This window comes from Megalobrama amblycephala, linkage group LG13 (assembly GCF_018812025.1).
Source record: "Megalobrama amblycephala isolate DHTTF-2021 linkage group LG13, ASM1881202v1, whole genome shotgun sequence".
Classification (NCBI taxonomy): Eukaryota; Metazoa; Chordata; class Actinopteri; order Cypriniformes; family Xenocyprididae; genus Megalobrama; species Megalobrama amblycephala.
This window is the reverse complement of record NC_063056.1, coordinates 19,231,693-19,252,325: the sequence shown is the minus strand read 5'-3', so window position 1 is coordinate 19,252,325 and position 20,633 is coordinate 19,231,693. Positions and strand designations below refer to the sequence as shown.

The window sequence follows — 20,633 nt, the reverse complement described above, 5'->3', positions numbered from 1 at the left end:
AGATTTCATTGCTGCATTCAGTCTTACAATGTTTCCTGGAAGCATTCACTGCCTGCATTTGGATGTGTTTTATTCTCAGCTTTTTTCGAAGTATTGGCTACCTGGGTCTGTAGACGTTCAGGATAGCGGTCCTCAGCTGGGGCCTGAAGCGTGGAGTTCGTTCAGACACTGGTTGTTTATTGTTTATCGTCTCTCACCAGAGACTAACAAGCAAAGAAGCATCAGATCCTTTCCGTGACCCTTCCCTGCTGTTCCCACAGAGCATCACTACCCTGCTTTTATTCGCTTCCAGCTGATTTACACAGGATGAGTAAACACACAACCACACACCGTAACACATCTCAAGTGTACTACACACATGCACACGCTTGCTGTAAGTTGAATCAGCTGCATATACTTGTATAAATATTCTCCGGTGAGGGAGAGCGAGAGTTGAATCGGTCTGCTGGGGAAAGAAGGTTCGTTCTAGGCTTTTTGTGATGGGTAAAGGCTGATAGATTTTTCTGCACTATGAGGTCTGTGTTATTTTTGTTGCCGGGTTGGACGCGTGGCAAACAAAGAGATGTTTGCACGATGCTGCTCTTACTCCTTTTATAGAGTTATGCTGGCAAAGGCTTCGGAAGAGCCCTCTCGTGTGTTGGTTAGCACGTCGGTGAACGTTGCACGTATGTGTGCGCGTGCATTTAAAGTGCTTTTCATGTGCTGTTTAGCTGGTTACCATGGTTAAGTAGTCAAATACAACAGTATGATCTCTTACTTTTATTCCATAACCTTACTGTTATATATAGACTCCTCCATCTCCACCCACTCTTCCACCCTCCTGCTCTCCACACTAACTCCCTCTTCACTCTTTCTCTCACCCGTTCATCTCTATCCGCTTTCATTCGCATTCTCCCTCTTGGATGTGATTTACGCTCTTATTCCCGCCTGTCACTTAATTACTTGGTTAACCAGTGGCACAGCACCCATTTTGTCCTCCTGCTACTCTTTTCTGTCTCTTCTGAGGCTTTGCGAGCTCTCATTTTCCACTCGCCGTTCGTAATCCTCTGCATTGTGTGTGTATGCGCTGTCAGGTGATGAGTATTGATTGTATACTTGGCTGTAAGGCCGTGTGATTAAACGCAATGAATGGGTGGAGAGGGCCGCACTATAAATCACCTGTATGCCACCATGTGTGTTTGATTAAAAGGGTCTGGAATCTGGCCCTGTCTACAGAGCTTTGTTTCCAGGGGTCTTTTAAAAGGGTCATCAGATATTGAGATAAAAGAGCTGGATGTGCTATGAAACAAACTGTAAATTTAAGAACTCAAAACTTCCTCCCCAGTACAAAGAGTATTTTATTTAGTCATTTATTGAAACAAAAAAGAAACTTGGTCTGCTTACTGAATTAAGAGTGCTAAAAAATAAAGTAAGGAATAAATGATCAGTTTAGTAATTGGACAGTCCTTCTTTAAATGGCACATGTTTGAGTTGAAAGTGTTCCCATGTTTACTCCCATGAGTAAACTGTCCAATAGCATTTGGCAAATGCTTATTTTTAAAAATGGCATTTAAATTTTTTTTATAATCTATATTAATTTATTATTTTTTTTTTGTTTAACTACATTTTTACATTTGGGTCACTGACAAATAAGGTTTTTAAATGTGTAAAAAAACATAATGGAAATATAATTAATTTGGAAGTTTTATTAACAATGAGATTATGTGGATTTTATAATCAATTAACACTGCTTTTGTCATTTTTTACAAGATGGACAAAATTTGTCACCAAAAAAGTCATTTGGTTTAACCAAAATTTCGGTTTTACCAAATGACATGTTTGGTTATACCGAATGACGATATTTTCAAACAATGCGAACAGACTGATATCTAGCTAGCTAGCAAAAGGACAATTAAACATTTTATATTTATTACAAGTTTTTAAAATATTATAAAATTTTCCATGTTTTATAGTGGTTGTACCAAATGACCTGATGTTTCAGGACATGCGTATGAGCAAGTGAAAACATGAATTTTTCAAATAGTTAAAAGAGAGTTAGTTACTTTGTTTCACGACCACGTGGTCCTTTGCAGGTGTCTGAATGATGTCACATCCTGTCACATGATATTGACCGCATGACTTTGATCCAAAATGGTCCCTTTATATTGGTTACTCCGAATGACATCAATGAAATACATTTTTCCGGACATTTTTTCTCATAACAAAGCAACAACTTTTACACATAATTTTTATACCATTTTGCTCTATGTTGATATATGATGTTATAAAATCATGCCAGAATAAAAAAAAATATATACATTTATTACATTTTAACATGATTTAATCACAAATGGCCTTTGGATGGTTAAACCAAATGACCTCTTGACACTTCAAAATCTTTAAAATACCTTTATATGTAGGAAAATATGATTAAAACCTTTTGGATTCAATAAAAGAGATATAGTTGTACTGCCTTACATACTTTGGATGTCATATCTTTGTTTATTATTATTATTATTATTAAAGCCTTTGGACAAAAAAAAAAAAGACCCGTCACGACATTGACCCATTTACATTTAATTTATTCATTTAGGAGTGATCTATTTATTTACTTTTTTATGTTTGAATGATTAAATTGATCATTTATTTCATCATTTTATTTTGCCACTCCTAGTCTTCCATATGCCCAGCCATGGTGATAACAAAGAGGAATAAAAACACTAACAATATAAGATTAAAACGAGAAAGTTTGCCAAAACGTGGCCTGTTCCTGGCTGTTAGCACCCACTGCTCTGTGGATTATTCTAAAGGAACCCAAGATTAAAAATGAGCAGCTTTGAGTTTATTTTTATCAAGACCGCTTATCATTTCAGTTTGACATTTTGAGCGGCACAGTTTTTTGATTGTGAAAGGTTCACTTAACAATGTAATACAGGCTTTACACAGAGGCTGTTATTGATGGATGGGGTGGTCAGAAACTGTATTTGACAACAGCAAACCTGCAAGCCAGTGTGTGAGGACTGGAGAACAGCAACACTCAGTGCAGTTGCTCATTTCTCAATTGAAGGGGGCGTTTCTGTAAGGTCTTTCATTCTAAGCGCCAGAGAGAGGGTGGAAAATGGTCACAAAAAAACCCAAAATATGACTGCTTTTGACACAAAGAAAGATTTTGTAGACCTCAAAGAAAAATAAATAATGAATGAAAAAAGCAATCAGGTTTTGGGAAAACTAAGAAAAAATCCATGGATCTCTCTGTGTACTTGAACACTATAAAAGCTTAAATTGTGAAATTTGTATGTTAATAGTTTCTGCGATCATCCTCTGATCTGTTATGAATGGTGGAAAGTTTTTTTGGAAGGAAACACACACGCCCACACATACACACATGCATTATGCATGTGTTCAAACCCTTAGTCCCGACTCACTGAGCTATGAAACGAGGCCATGCTAATCTCGCATTAAATGTTTGTGCTTCCATAAATACCAAGTCTTTTCGCTTATTTGGTTTTTCCTCTTAGCATATGGCCCATTACCATAATGACACATCGCTGGTGGCCTGATAAACATTTTAGCTGTAAAAATCTTGAGAGCTAGATCTGCGGAACTTTACCCAGGCTATAATAAGTCATCTCAAATTCTACCTGGGATTCTGCTGGTTTAGTTAAGCTTAATTAGACCTCAGTGAGCTCGATAACTGGATTTCAACAGGCTTTCGCTTATTTAATGAGATTCCGTTGTGCTTGCTAACAGGTGTCCCACGCGTTTGCCCCCTGAACCTCCAGGAATACTCAGTGTATACTCAGAAATTAGCAAGAACCCTGCAGGCCCGATCCTGTCTGAAACAGCTGTTTCAGCAGTGAAGTTGCTTTTCAAAGTGTGCGTGCACTAGGTGATGAGCTTGGTGTTGACTAATTCAGACGAGACCCCCGGGGGCTAACACATCTCTGTCTGTGAGCATATAGAGAGAGATGTTCTTAGAGGTCAAAAGTTATTTAGAGGAATTAGTACATGCACTGTTGATACTCACATTGTTTACTTTATTCAATAAAGCTGAACTTATGAGGGTATAAATAATAAAAAAGTGTATTTTATCAGTAATCATAATGTATGTTGTTTTATTTTCATATTAATATTCATTTTATTTTTTGATTTTTATCATATAATTTAATAATTGATTCATTATTATATCCTTTATATCGTTGATTAATCTAATAATTGTGTGATTTCAAGGGATGTTTGTCTTCATGAGTTAGAGACAATGTCTCCTCTCACAAGGTTTTTAACGTCACACAAAATCTGAGCATTAAAACATCCAGGGATATTTTTTCCTATTGAAAGAGTGATCTGACATAACAGCTCACTTTCAGCAGTTATTTTATCTATGGTTCCTAACATTTCTTACAGATTTCAGCTCTTTGTAAATCAGATAAAGATAAATTAGCACAGTACTTCCAGTACGTAATGAGAGCGATTGCGTGTGTGAATTAGTCATACCGTCTCTCTATTCATTTTGAAGCTGTGGGTTGTAAATAGTAACTTTAAAAGTAAAAAAAAAAAAAATGCTATAATAAGTTTTGAGTTTCTAAGCTACTTTAGTGATAAATCACAGGACAGCGCTGACAACTAGTTTCTGCATTCCTCTCTGTGTGCGCGATCTTCACGTTTTGTGCAGCTACTCTTTGTATGAGTGTTCGTGCCACAGTGCAGTTGCAAGAGCACGGTAGCTCAATATAATAATACACACCCGATCGTCTAATCACTTTAATGTCCAAACTGGCAAACCGTAAAACACATACACCTGACAAAGTTTAGTGAAGATGCAATGCTCACCACTCGCGCGCTGTCTCTGTGTATTGACTCGTCGTTCACCTCCGTGTTGTTTCCATGCCACTGACTGGATGGGGCGGAGTCACGTGGCTACACACGCGGTAGTATGTTTTTAAGGGGGAAGTATTAAAGGGTTAGTTCACCCAAAAATGAAAATTATGTCATTAATGACTCACCCTCATGTTGTTCCAAACCCGTAAGACCTCCGTTCATCTTCGGAACACAGTTTAAGATATTTTAGATTTAGTCCGAGAGCTTTCTGTCCCTCCATTGAAAGTGTGTGTACGGTATACTGTCCATGTGTAGAAAGGTAATAAAAACATCATCAAAGTAGTCCATGTGACATCAGTGGGTTAGTTAGAAGCTTTTGAAGCATTGAAAATACATTTTGGTCCAAAAAATAACAAAAACTACGACTTTATTCAGCATTGTCTTCTCCACCGGGTCTGTTGTATATCCACAGTGACGCTGCTTCTTTTTCTTCTTTCCTGTTTTACGGCGGTTGGCATCCAGCTTATTGGTGCATTACCGCCCCCTTCTGCTCCGGATTGTGACGCGATTAGGACATCCGCAACATGCACACCTACGCACCATTTTAAAAAATATAGCAATACCAAAATACAAACAATGTAGAATAGCTTGAATACAGCGTGCGTCTCCCTCAGACTGTAAACGAAGCTCGGGCGCACTACATAACACGTCATCAGCGTCACTGTCCGGAGCAGAAGGGGGCGGTAATGCACCAATAAGCTGGATGCCAACCGCCGTAAAACAGGAAAGAAGAAGAAGAAGCAGCGTCACTGTGGAGTGAAAGCGGATATACAACAGACCCGGAAGAGAAGACAATGCTGAATAAAGTCGTAGTTTTTGTTATTTTTGGACCAAAATGTATTTTCGATGCTTCAACAAATTCTAACTAACCCTCACATGGACTACTTTGATGATGTTTGATGATTACCTTTCTGGACATGGACAGTATACCGTACATACATTTTCAATGGAGGGACAGAAAGCTCTCGGACTAAATCTAAAATATCTTAAACTGTGTTCCGAAGATGAACGGAGGTCTTACGGGTTTGGAACGACATGAGGGTGAGTCATTAATGACATAATTTTCATTTTTGGGTGAACTAACCCTTTAAGGTTAAACCACCATAGTCACGTGGACTATTTTAGTGATGTCATTCTTTACTACTTTTCTGGACATTGAATGTGGTAATTACGTTGCTTTCTCTTGGGGATCAAAAACCTCTTGGATTTCATCAAAAATATCTTAATTGTGTTCCGAAGATGAATGAAGATCTTACGGGTGTGGAACTACATGAGGGTGAGTAATTAATTACATATTTTTTTTATTTTTGGGTGAACTAACCCTTTAACAAGATTATAAAATCGAAATAACCGACATGGGAAAATTACGTCGGTTAGAGGTTCTGAATTTCGTTTTCGATTACTTTTTCATTAGACTATAGATATAGAAAGATGGTTCATTCATGCAATATGGCGGAATACGTCCCGCCTTCTAAGTAAAAGAGCCAATCACTGATTGATAAAGTCAATGCGTCACTGCAGCTGCTGTTAGAAGTTCCGGTTCCCATAGAAACCTGAGACTCGCGCTTAGGACTGCACATGCGCATTGGCTCGTCTAGCCTGAAAAATACGCTTTTTTAACACTATTTGCGCATGAAAAACATAATTTATGGGACAATTCATGTTTGATTTTGCTGCTGATTTGAAATATATTATTATTTAATTGTGAGTTCGCCAAGCAGTTTTTGAGGTTTTAGGATTCCCCCATTCAAATAGATAGAACTTGTTCTTGGATGCCCAAAATAGCTGCCCGGAGGCATTGCAAATTTGGCCACCGAGTGAACAAACTTTCCTTGAAAGGGACTTTGCTTATATCTTCTAGCAGTGTTCGGCATCCGGGGTTGGATCTAATATATCTGTAATTTCTGACGTGGAGATCCATCCTATCTAACATTTTGCCATTGTCGGCAGGATATCGGCACAATCTAACAACTAAAATAATTATACAAATCGGGGAACCACACAAACACTCCTACAAAAATGGTGCTGAACACAATTTGCAAGGTGCAAATCTGGAGGCTGTATTTGGATATCTGCCAGTTTATAATGTTCTTTTCCACCATTTGATCATCATTTCATGAATAACTGCTGCTATGATCAATAGAAAATGTACACAAACATCACTCAGGTGGTAATAGCGTGACGTTAATTGCAGCTGGCAATTTTGTGAGCGCAATCTATAATAAGCCTAATTTACACAGAAAGAAGCCGTGTTTGGATTGAAAAGAATGACTTAATTTAAATAGACAAGCCGCAGCGCTATTTCATCAAATTTTGTCTGGTTATCTGGATTACTGGTGATTAGTAAATAATAGTAAAATATATTAGTGATATACCACAAACAAAAGTGATGCAAATCAGCCTTCTTTTATACTCGTAAGTAGTCGTTGCCTTAGTGAATTTGTTGTCTGTTAAGAGATCTTCAGAGTAATGTGGAATAAGATGTAGAATCGACCACAACAATATGAAACAATATCAATATGAGCCAGGAGCACAAACAATAATCTCAATGGTAAAAAAAACCTGTAATCATATTTGGTTTTATGCCAAGTGAAAAGATCAAAATTCACTTTGTTCCATTTCCATACTGATGAACTTCAAAGGTAAGAGACAAGATGAAAAACCTACGTTAACTTCCTAAAATATCAGATGCATTCTCTCTCTCTTTCTTCCCATCTCACCCTGTTGCCACGGCAGCATAATCTGGCTATGAGAGAAAGGGACGGATAGAGCAAATGTCATCTGACTCATTTAATGTTGGTGTCAATATGTGTGTGAGCTTGTGTGTGATTGAGAGAGCAAGAGAGACAGAATGAATGTCACAACGTATCATAGAAACCATCGGTTGAGCTGCGACTTAACTTCATATTCAACAAACAATAAGTGGCCTTTTCTGTAAAGCCTAAACTCTAATAAAAAGTTCATAAAAATTAATATTACTGCTGTTTGTAAAGGTTGAACGTAATCCATTAAAACACATTGACAGTTACTGCTCTCACATACTGACAGGGATGACATGCACCTATTTTTGATATGTATTTCAGGTGGCACCAGTGGCAGTTCTGGCTCACTTGGTGCCCCAGGCAAGATAAGATATAACCAGTGAAAGTAGTCATGTTAAAATCTCTGGTTAAAATCCATAAAATCCAGACCTAATATAGTGGGTGTTTTTTTTTTTTTTTTCAACTGCATTTGACACCCAGTAGTTGGGCAAAATTCAATATTTATGAATTGGTCCACTTTCAATTAATGATTTAGGATTTAAATTGGCCACACCCCACAAGAGGTTAAATTGGAATTAAAAGAAGTGCAATTTACTAAATTAAAATTCAAGCAAATTCAACGGGTAATGATATTCTGGGGAACGAAGTGTCTGTAAATATGTCTGTAGGTAACATTTCAAACAGATCTGTCAGTTTTTTGTTTATCTGTTTGTAAGGCCTATAAAAAATTCAGACCTTTTTAACTTCAAGATTTTTAAACTTCTTTAAACTTTAACACAAAGCCATCATTCAAAGCTTGTCTTGAGTGCAAGGAAAAGTTACATTTTCAAAACTGTAAAGGTGATGATACACGGGGCAACTTTTTGAGCAATGTTGCCGGGCAATGTTGCAGAGCAACGTTGCTTGGGCGCTTTCCCACTGAGAATGAGCAACAAATATATATCTGGATACGTTAGATCGGTCATGGGCAATTTTTTGAGATCCTCCAATCAGAATGTTAGTAGCCGATCACGTGACCGGTTCAGAGATTTCAGAAAAAATTCAAACAAGATGGCGGCCTCTCAGTGGCAGTGGAGCAGAGAAAAGGAGTGTGAACTTTTATCTTTTTACGCTAGTAAGTTGTCATGCGTCAACCCAAAACAGGGAATTTACCTCATATATTGCTTAAAATACCAACAACTGTCCGAAAGTAATGTGTGTATGCTTTAATGAAGCTATTGAATGATTTAAGTTAAATACTAAAAAGACGGGATTTTTCAACGTCTGTAGTAGCGTAGGCTGTAGGGCGTTTGACATTTGAAAAGCTTTTGATGCGATCGACGCGGGTTCGAATCCGCCTTTTGCGGATTTATTGGATTAAGTATTTATTGAGTTGGCAATAGATTTGCTCCTCTCTGATTAGTTGCTGCCAACTGTCTGTTGCCCTAATTAGTTGCCCTGTGTCTCATCAGGTTGCCCGTTGACGGCAACATTGCCCAGCAACATTGCTCAAAAAGTTGCCCCGTGTATCATCACCTTAAATGTTTAGCCCTGAACACACAAGCCGACGGTCAGCCGTCGGGCAGTTTTTGTGCGTCGGCCGACTAAGTTTTCTCAGTGTGTTCTGCACCGTTGGCTGAAGTCCTTGTAGGCTTTTTTTCAGCCGATTTGACATGTTGAATCGCCGTCGGAGAGAGAGAACTCCGATTGGCTGTTCAGTATAGCAAACGAGTCAGTTCACGAGAATATAAGCAAAAGTTATGAAAGCAAGCAAATAAGTCATGACGGCACATACAGAAGGTTTACGTCATCTTACCTGAGCACTCGAATGCACAAATATTTTATAATAACATGAGCAGAGCCTAATAAAGAATGTGATCAGCATGATTGATATTCAAAACGGTAAGCAAGCGCTGCTTTGTTTATAATTTCGCTTTCCCTTTTTGAATGACGAATATAGCCAAATATATCTGCTTAAATAGACAGTTATATCATTTATACGCAGGCGCAGAACGCACATGCTAGTTGACAGTCGGCATATTTTTTTCTGCCGACGTGAGGCGACAACAACGTCGGATTTCGTTGCCGCTAGTTCTTTGACATCGGGTTGATGCGTCCCGACCTTTGACCATATTGCAATTAATGAATTCCTTTGATTTTCAATTCATTTTGTTTGGTATCTCAATTCAAATTCAGAAATTGAAATTTAAAAATCATTTTCAATTTAATTCCGAAGAGTGCACAACCATTAAAATTATGCTGCATGAGAAAAAGTTAAATAGTTAAAAGTTTCAAGCGACATAGATGATGATCACAGCACTTTCAGTTTGAAGCTAAGTGTGACTGATTTGACCGACCAAAACATGTGAATGGATGATATATGCCACAGTAATTTAGACAAACATTTGTTTACCAACAATAATAATGCTAAGACTTGTTTCTGGAAGTTGCATTTGAAATCCACTTGGCGCAAGTGTACACTTGGTTTAAATGGATATGTGCTCTTTAGATCCCACAGTATGTGTTTTTTGTAATGAAGTGTGCATATTCATCACCAGATTCGCTAACAGTGTTTTGCAATCTGCAAATCAGCAGACTCGAAGGTGCTTTTGTGTTCGTGTCTGTGTACTCTATCTTTACTCGTGTTTACAGCGGTCTGCACCTTGCTTGCCCATATAAACTCAGGAGTCTGAAAGTGCCGTGACTCCCGAGAGCATCTGCAGACGTCATGCATGAGGAATCATCATGTTTGTTTACTCTGCCAAAGGGAATGCTGAAAGAGCCCGACAGCTGAAATGCTCTCATTTAAATCTGTTGGCACAGCAGGGTTGGTTAAATCATTCATCTGACACAAAGAACAAGATTTCACATTGGTATAAGCCTTTCATCTTCATATCTTATCACGTATTTACAATGTACCAGCCCAAAAGTGTTAAAACGCCATCAAATATTCAGCAGCAACCAACCACACCTGCATCCAAAAGCTTATCTTTCAAATCCTGCCAAGACACTGGTCTGTTACTGGTGCGATCACGACTGTTGGATTCTTAATTGCACGGTGTTTATCTGTGAGTGGGCAGAGAGCAAATTGCTCTCTGCTGTGAGGTAAGTCAGCATCCTGTGAACAAAGTCCAAGGCCTGCGCCGATCACTCGTCCATCCGTGTGCTCGTGTGTGTCTGTGACGAATCTGGATTTGACACAGATTTTTGCGCTGTACCTCAGGGCAGGCCTTGTCAATGTCGTAGAGCAGATCTGTCAAAACATACATGGACTGGTGTTTGTGTGTTACAGTATGTGTGAACAGCATCAGTGACCCATGTTGTCAAAAAGGACAGCTAGTGGAAACAACCCCCCTTTTCAAAAAAGTGTGTGTGAAAGTGTGAGAGAGCTTGGTGGAAATGCAAAGAGACATGTAGGATCAGAAGGAGGCAAGAAAAAGGAAGGATCAACTGTCAAGCTGGTGGATTTTTCTCTTTGTAAAAGTGAGAGGGAGCATGTGTGTGTATGTTCTTGGGTGGGTTAAGGACAAAGTAAGAGGCTCAAAGCGCAGCACCACTGAAAGACTGTCGGAGGAGAGCGAAAGTACACTGAATCAACTGACAGAAGAAGAGATGGAAAGAATTAGGTAGAGACAAGCCGTTTCTGGCTGATTTGCCCATTGAGAGAAGACTCAGTAAGTTACTCACTTTTGAAAGTGGATTTCAGCGCAAAAAAAACCCCCATCCTATCCATCTGCCAGTTTAGTTTAACCAAGTTCTAAATGTGCTTAAATTGCACTGCACCATATTTACATTAAAGGTGTTATGAAATGGATCTTAAAGTCTTTAATATTTAAAGGGTTAGTTCACCCAAAAATGAAAATAATGTCATTAATTAACTCACCGTCATGTCGTTCTACACCCGTAAGACCTTTGTTCATCTTCGGAACACAAATTATGATATTTTTGATTAAATCCGATGGCTCAGTGAGGCCTGCATTCACAGCAATGGTACTTCCTCTCTCGAGATCCATAAAGGTACTAAAAACATATTTAAAACAGTTCATGTGAGTAAAGTGGTTCTATCTTAATATTATAAAGCAACAAGAATACTTTTTGTGTGCCAAAAAAACAAAATAACGACTTTTCAACAATATAGTAATAGGCTGATTTCAAAACACTGCTTCGGAGCTTTACGAATCGAATCAGTGATTCGTATCTCCTATCAAGCGGCTAAACTGCTGAAATCACGTGACTTTGGCGCTCCGAATCACTGATTCGATTCGTAAAGCTCTGAAACAGTGTTTTAAAATCGGCTATATTGCTATATAACTATATTGTTGAAAAGTCGTTTTTTTTTTTTTTTTTTCAAATTTAAATACTTGTTTTTGGAAGAGCAAAAGTATTCTTGTCGCTTTATAATATTAAGGTAGAACCACTGAACTAACATGAACTGTTTTAAATATGTTTTTAGTACCTTAATGGATCTGGAGATAGGAAGTACCATTGCTGTGAATGCAGGCCTCATTGAGCCATTGGATTTAATCTAAAATATCTTAATTTGTGTTCCGAAGATGAACAAAGGCCTTACGGGTGTAGAACGACATGAGGGTGAGTAATTAATGACATTATTTTAATTTTTGGCTGAACTAACCCTTTAATTACACATATAAGAGCAGGTCTGGGCAACTCTGGCCCTCAATCCACTTTCCTGAAGAGTTTAGGTCCAACCCTGATTAAACTCAACTGCCAGCATTCTAGTAATCCTGAAGACCTTGATTAGCTTGTTCAGGTGTGTTTGATTAGGATTAGCGCTAAACTCTACTGGAAAGTGGATCTCAAGGGCCAGAGTTGCCCACCCCACAAGAGGTTACTTTGCAATAAAAACATATTGCAAGTTTTATACCTTAAAGCTATCTCCCCAGTTTATTTTTGATTTCCACCCTTCTGAAATGCCAGGATGTCATGAATGTCCTCTACCCATCTCTTAAAGGGGTAGTTCACCCAAAAATAAAAAATTCTGTCTTCATTTACTCAACCTTATGTCATTCCAGACTCATAAGACTAAGACATGTTTAATGAAACCTGAGAGGTTTCTGTACCTTCATTTAAAATTCCAAGTAACTGTTCATAAAGATCAAAAAGATAAAACTATCAGAAATGCATGGCTGAAGTTTATTTTTAAAAACTCGCCTGCGATTTAATGAGAATATTTTCGTTGTTAATCTCATTTCACAACGGATACTTTTCTTGATTATTCTCAACATGCTGCCAGTTTTTCTAAATATCAATTAATTAGAGCAGTCTGACAAGTTATAATAATAGTTTTTGCAATGATACATAGATAATAGATTTGAGCAACTGTGAGGAATCATCATGCTGAAACAGACTGTTGCAAATTGAGGGTTTAGTTGGTTTATTTTCTACTGACTTGGGCTTAAATATATACGCCGCTATTACAGTACTGGCTGTCTCAAACATCAAAACATGTCACGCATGCTGTGGAGGAGGGCATGGATACAGTGCAGCGAAGTTCCCCAATTACAGCAATGGGTGTTTCTAAAGTTTCTTGAGTTTCTAAAAGAGGTAATGCCCTTTAAAACACTGTTTTAGACAGAGAGTGAAAATGAAGATGGGGATCATGAGGATCATTTTTACAAATTTTTAGAAAAACTGATAACTTCATTATCTAACCTCTTGGAACATGATATAAAGAGCTTAAAATGCATCTTATGACCCCTGTAATTGTAATGACACACCAGCACAGAAGATGGAGAAGAACCCCATTTTTCTGTAGATTGAGAACAACTCAAGACATTGACAAATAATTATACATCATTGCACCATAGACCCCGCCCACTGGCATTCAGTCACTTAAAGGTAGGGTAGGCAATTTCGGAGAGGCTAGCATAGCAAGCTAGCTTTGAAAGAATCTCCAAAAGCTAAAAACTAAACAAATTACATGTCAAATATTTTTTTCCAAAGATGGCTTCTGTCATTTTAGGCAGCTTTTATCATGCTGATGTTAGTTTGAGTGTTCGTTCTTTATATGAGTTTGATTTTAGTTAGTTATTTGATGCTAAAACATGCGGGTTTTGATGTTATGATTGACAGCTGAGATTGAAAGGAGATTGGAGCGTTAACTTTAATTTCTAAATTTTCAGAACAGTTTATTTCACACTGATATAATGCGTTGTTCTGCAGTATTAACCGATAACTGTATTAACCGAATTCTACGGGAGTGTGGGCGGGACCTTGATATTGCGGCTCTACTTCGCACTCACTACCGGTCAGTCTCAGGCTCCAAGTTCACTATGCACAGACTCGAGACTCAAGATGTCATATTGGCACACTGGCGGCTTGACTTACTAAAATGGAAGAGAGTGAAGGTGCATCCTCCAGCTTTTTTACAGTCTATGGTTGAAAATAATAGAATTTCCACTTTTCTTTTTTTTTTTTTGCAAAAAGCTTTATTAACATTATAAGTGAACCTCAAAGAACATATTACAAATAAATCATGACTCCTTTAAAAAATACATTTGATGAATGTATTTTAGTTTTGTTTCAAATGTTCTCAGTTATGTTACACTCGGAAAAACTGGTACAAACACTGTCTCTGTGGCTGTACCTTTTCAAAAGTAGACCCCTGTACCTTATTTACACCTAAAGGATGGATATAGTACTATAAAGGTACATGTCCTAAAATGTTATAGTACCTAAATGGTACATATTTTGGTACCAACTCAGTGACAGCTGTTTTTTTTTTACTTTTTTTCTTGATTGTAGTTTTTGTTTTTATTTCCGTTAACAAAAAAATAATAATTTTAGATTTTAACAACAGTGTTATGGTGGAGAGGAATGTTTTATAGTCCCAGTAAAGTGTGACAGATTGTAGTTGTTTGCTGCATCCTCAACCAAGCACTCAGAACCGACTCGCAAGAGGGCTGTTTGCGGCATTACCTGATTTGTATATTTACTTTAGTAAATGGGGCATTAAACAACTCAGCATGTTAAAATAAAAGACATCGTTATCGAGTGCAATTCATTCTTAGTGAATTGTCCCTCAACACGCCAGTGTGTGTTTGCGTTCACTGATGATTTCAGACCCTGATTAAGAGGGCTTTTGATGGTTTGATTTAGCTCTTGTGCTTTCGGTCCATGGAGTGCCAGGAGAGACACATTGCCGGTGTCTTTTCCTGCCTCCACTCTGGAATCTTTCCACAAGTGGAAAAGACGAAGATAAGAAGGGAAAAGGCTTCCTCAATGCTTCCTCTTCGTCTCGCAGAAGCCTGGTGACATCTTAATGTGTCTGTATCAACCGGTACTGGCAAATGCTTGCATCCAGCACTCTCATTTCACAATCCAAATCAATTAAGGAGAATGAATCACTGTGCTATTATTATAACTGTCAGATTCACTTCTTACTTACAAAGATGAAGAAGAAACAAATGAAGCGCCTGCTATCTACTCCTCCCTTTCCCCGAGGGCTCCCTCTTCAAGCATATTCTCTCTCGATGTCTCCTTTTTCTCTCCGTCTTTCATTCTCTTTTTTCTTTCTCTCATTCTTTGTTCTGCTTTCGTTACCCTGCTTTTTATTTCAGTCCCCCTCTCTTTCTGGTCGCTCCCACCCTCTCCCCTAAATAATTTACATTTTACAGTTTACTTGCCGACTGCCAAGTTTCGTTTCATTCAGCCATGCACATATGCAAAACAGCGGGTGTGAACTTTAGATTTTTATTTTCGACATTGGTCATTAGTATTTGCCTGCAATAATTATAGTACGACAATAATGGGTTCCTCAGTTGTGTATACACACACGCTGTTTCATTTCATTTCCTCTCTTTCTCACTTTTTGTGCCCTGCTGACACATCCAAAGTGACTGAGAGAAAGAAAGAAAGAAAGAGGGGGAGGAGAGATGAACAAAGAAAGAGGGAGGAGAAGTACATCCATCATTTCTTCCCTGTGGTCAAATAAATCTTGTTAGGTCTGTAAAGGTCAGAGTTCACAGAGATTGCTTTGAGTTGTGTGTGTGCGAGAGAGAGAGTGTATGAATCAGATACATCAGGTGTGTGTATGTGTCTGTGATTTCCCTGTGCTGCTGTTAGGGATGTGCGTGACACGGTCATGACCTGTGTCAGCAAACTGTCATAAGATTCCCTTATTCATGATGATGCTTCACACTCCGCTGTTAATGCATTTAATTAATAATTGTATTCAGCAAGAATAGATTGCACATTAAGATTTCTATTTCTGATAATTGTTGTTCTTTTGAACTTTCTATTCAAGGTATCCTGAAAAAGAATAACTGTTTTCAACATTGATGATAATAAGAAATGTTTCTTGAGCACCAAATTAGCATATTAGAATGATTTGACACTGAAAACTGGAGTAATGATGCCAAAAATTCAGCCATCACAGGAATAAATTACAATTTAAAATATATTAAAATAGAAGAAAGTTATTTCAAATTGTAATAATATATAACTATATTATTGTTTTTACTGTATTTTTGATCAAATAAATGCAGCCATAGTGAGAATAAGATACTTATTTAAAAAAATAAAAAAAATTGCTGACCATAAGTAGTATAGGTAGTATATACTGTATCTCCTAAAGTAGTGATGGTACAGGGCAGTCAGGGGTAAGTTGTCACAGGAGGTTTTGAGTTAAAAGTCCTAAATTGTTTTTTTTACCTAGCAGTAGTTTGCAGTGTTGGGGAAAATTACTTTTAAAAGTAATGCATTACAATATTGTGTTACTCCCTAAAAAAGTAACTGAACTACAAATAACCATCACGGTTACCGCTCTGCACTTACTCCTGATTTCTCTCAACATGGGGACAGGAGAGCTGCCTGTCAATAAATGTGAAAAAGTAACTTAGATATTTTGTTGTAAATTGAAAAAATAATGTGTTACTTTACTAGTTACTTGAAAAAAGTAATCTGATTACATAACTCAAGTTACTTGTAATGCATTACCCCAACACTGATCGTTTGTATGTTGGTTTCAAACATCTTGTTCAAAACTTAATACAAATACTTAATAATACAAAACTAAATAAAAATAATTTTGTGAATTCTATTCTTCAAAACTAAAATGTCAATTTCATTATATCTTTACAGTTTTGTAATATCTGTTGGATAAACAAGTAAAACATAAAACTACACTAGCATAAATTCAGGCAAAGGTTGAACTGTGCTCTCAGGACAAGGAAATGTTTCATAAATGTCAAGTTGAAAAAAAAACATGCCTAAAACAATGATTTGATTTTTTTATACGTTACCTTTTACATTTTTGTTGCTTGATGAATTGTTTTGTGTCTACCAACTACCGGGGCAATTTGTCACAAAAGGTCAATGTGTGTGCTGCTGTCAACTGTATCTTCAGTGGAAATGTTCAGGTTTTTTTCTCTGTAAGTGCTCATGTATAACAAAGTTAATCTCGTTTGTGTGTTCATCTAGGGGGTGCTATAGGCAGCAGAAGGCATCTCCATGAGGAGCGGTAGAAGATGCCGGAACTGCCAGCGCTCCTGCTGTCGATTTACTTCCGCTTCCTGTTAGTCACCGTGGTTACCATGCCGCCTTCTTCCCTGAGCCAGACCCCTGTTCTGTCATCCGTACGGATGGGTAAGTCACACACATTTAGACTTGTAATATGTGGTCGACAAGCCCAATATCTGTCTGTGATTGTGAAGATCTCTAAACCAGTGGTTCTCGAATGGTTTTGCTTTAGGAACCAGATTTAATTTTGGAAATTAAGTGGCAACAATTTAACATTTTATTGTATAAACTAAAATCTTTTTAAAATGTATTATTATGAACTGCATAAGCCCAGCAAAATTCATCAGTTGAATAGGAAAATGTAATATTTTGCTCTCAAAATGTCCCTTGAATGTTGAGTTTTGTTCATGGTTTTCAATTTTGTTCATATTCAAAATATTGCCACACACCAGATAGAGTTGATGGGGAAACATTTTCACAGTTTGCTGTTCTAACTATGCACAATTATTCAAAAGTTCAGAGTCAGTGAGATTTTTTAATGTTTTTGAAAGATTATGCTCACTAAGGCTGATTTATTTGATAAAAAAAATACAGTAAAAACAGTAATATTGTGAAATATTATTCCAATTTAAAATGATAGTTTTCTGTTTTAATATATTTTAAAGTGTAATTTATTCCTGTAATGGCAAAGCTGAATTTTCAGCATCATTACTCCAGTCTTCAGTGTCACATGATCCTTCAGAAATCATTCAATATGCTGATTTGGTGCTCAAGAAACATTTTACTATTATTATGATTAATGTTAAAAACAGCTGTGCTACTTAATATATTTGTAGAAATAATTTTTAGGATTATTTGAGGAATAAAGTAATTCCTTGCTGAAAAAAATTAACTTTTGTTTGTTTTTTGATTTGAACAGTAGTGTACATATTACGTTGAATTGTATTATTCGCATTTAGAATGTTTTTCCAGCTGACCTTTGACCTAATCAGACCTGCAACACATTTTGGATTTGTGGCCTACAAGTTGAGAACCACTGATAATAACCAAAGTTATTACATTAGATCATATTAGATATGCTATGGAATTCAGAATCATTATAATTAAATTTTATCATTGACTTTATTATTATTTTTGGACTTGGTAGATGGTTCTTTTGAAGGAGTGATTTTAAAATAGAAGGGTTGTTATATAGTACAGTTATATAACTTTTACCCATTCTTGTGTTGATTTTTCTCTACTGTGTTTCTATGTCTCTCATTCTCCTTTTCTCCTCCGTTAGCGGCAATTTTGGATGACAGCTCTGTCTGTGGGCGTGGGGAGCGGTTAGCTTTAGCGTTAGCACGCGAAAACATCAACAGTGTGATGGAGGGGCCGGCTCGTGCTCGCGTGGAGGTCGACATATTTGAACTCCAGAAAGATTCTCAGTATGAGACTACAGATACTAGTGAGTCATACATTAAAAAGTACACACACACACACACACACAAACACATTCCTGCACCCTTAAAAAAAACTTTAAAGTGAAGCATAAAGTGACTCAGAAAGGCAAACAGAGCAGATTTGAGGAATTAAATGCTCTACTTTTGGTCGTAGTGTGCCAGATTCTGCCAAAGGGTGTGGTCTCTGTGATTGGCCCCGCCTCCAGTCCTGCGTCGGGCTCCATAGTCAGTCACATCTGTGGGGAAAAGGAGGTGAGCTTCATTTAAATATTCCACGTTTATTTATTTTGTGCTAATTCACTAACCACAATCTCTTTCCTTTTGTTCTTTAAACTGCTCTCTCTCAGATTCCGCATGTCAAAATAGGTCCGGAAGAGACTCCGCGGCTTCCTTACCTGCGCTTTGCGTCTGTGACTCTGTATCCTAGCAACGAGGATCTGAGCCTTGCCATCGGAGCCATCCTACGCTCCTTCAGCTACCCATCGGCTAGTCTGGTCTGCGCTAAGGCCGAATGTGAGTCCAAAACCTCTGCTCTGCTCATCAGCTGGTCTGGTTTCCTTCGAGCTTGAATATGTAAATTGATTCTACATGGAGAACAACACACACTTTAATGCATATGATACTTATAAATAAGATTTAGCAGTCTGCAAAGAAAAGTGTCTTTTTTTACCATTCAACCGAAAACAAATAGTTCCACTGGCCTTGAAAAATCGGAATATTTGAATTGATTTCCTCAACTCCATCTGCCCAATTAATCATCTTGTCTCAGCAAACACTCAAGTTACAATATGTATTCAAGGCTGTTGAGTGAGATGAAATTACAAAAGTTTTCAAGAACAGACTCTGATAATGATACTGCAGTGCTTCCTTACTGCAAGCACTAACAATTACTTTGCTGTAATAGGTAGCTGTGCCAATAAAACATACTGCTGGGCAATTACGCAGCATGTCACTGGACAACATAACGTTAACGCTATCTGAGAATAAATTTCCCCCCTGCTGCACGTGTTAATGTGTGAGACAACGCTACGTATGCAGTGTGTGCATGTGTGTGTTTGTGCATTTAGACATTCATGTGTTCAGAGAGGGCATCGCTACATAACGCTCAGCTCTGACCCAGTTGGCTGCACTATGGTTGCTATGGCAGCAGAGTAGGTGCAACTTGCCACTCATCAAGCTCATTTAAAATGGTGGCAAGAGATGGAGAGAGGCTCGCTGCTGTGCTACAGTTTCTTTTTAAACAGATAGAAAGCATTTTCGCAAGCCTGTTTTGACACAAATGTTTTCATGTGTGTTGTGCGTAGTGAAACTCATTGCCTTTAATTTATGAAACTGTCATCTGATGCCACACACTGTTTTTCTCTGGTGACCTCCTGTCAGACTGAAAAAGCATGAAAGGAATGATTAAACAACTACGTAAACTCATTCTGAGTATTTATCAAAGCAGATTTGACCATGTGATTTTTGTCTTCTGCACTTATAAGCTCTTTAAAACTCCAAAACTTAGCCAGCTGTCTTACTGTCTACATTCTACACAAGTAGCTTTGTAGTGGTTTTTCACGCGGAACATGCTTTTGCATTAAAAAACCTGAGACACAGGACAGTGGAATGAAAAATGCAAGATATAGAGAAGCGTTTTTTAAAAGTTTAATTACTTTTAACTTTAAAATTTTTTAGAACGCTGTGTCATCTGTGCAGAAGGCGCAAAGACAACGGTCAAACATGTCAGTCTAGCACATGTTCACATAGAAAAACAATGGAAAAGCAGTGAAGCGGAATGCAAAAACACAGACTGTGTGAAAGGCCCCTACTGGCCCCGATATACTTCAAACAAAATTGAAGAACGAACTGATGTGACATAATTTCGAACAAAATCAGGCCGAAACGAAGTTCGTTTGGAGTTCGTTTTGGAAGTTTGAAACAGCTTGCCAACGCGAACTTTCTGGAAACACCTTCGTACTACCATTGGTCCGTAGCCATTACGTAAGGTAGGTGTGCATTGAGGCTCCGCCTTCTTTCACTCAGAAAATCTTTTCCGGTTCATTTCTCCTCTCAAATCCGTAGAAGTCAGATGTCCGCGAGAGAAAACATTGGAGAGCTGCTTTATAGTAGA

The 20,633-nt window shown here is 37.8% G+C and overlaps 1 protein-coding gene and 1 long non-coding RNA gene across 6 annotated transcripts in view; one reads left to right on the top strand and one right to left on the bottom strand.

Moving 5' to 3' along the window:
* LOC125242882 (glutamate receptor ionotropic, kainate 5-like) overlaps window positions 1-20,633 on the top strand; it is an 87,732-nt gene that overhangs the window by 45,583 nt on the left and 21,516 nt on the right. For all 5 annotated transcript variants that reach the window (XM_048151948.1, XM_048151949.1, XM_048151951.1 and 2 more), the window contains exons 4-7: window positions 17,040-17,204; window positions 18,361-18,525; window positions 18,675-18,772; window positions 18,868-19,033. In XM_048151948.1, coding sequence (XP_048007905.1) covers window positions 17,087-17,204; window positions 18,361-18,525; window positions 18,675-18,772; window positions 18,868-19,033 — 547 coding nt within the window. In that variant the 5' untranslated portion in view covers window positions 17,040-17,086. The remainder of the gene's footprint in view (window positions 1-17,039; window positions 17,205-18,360; window positions 18,526-18,674; window positions 18,773-18,867; window positions 19,034-20,633) is intronic.
* LOC125242934 lies at window positions 18,572-19,042 on the bottom strand. Its single transcript, XR_007178946.1, has 2 exons — window positions 18,916-19,042; window positions 18,572-18,756 (listed from the first exon to the last, which is right to left on the bottom strand). It is a non-coding gene; the product is annotated as an uncharacterized LOC125242934 (long non-coding RNA).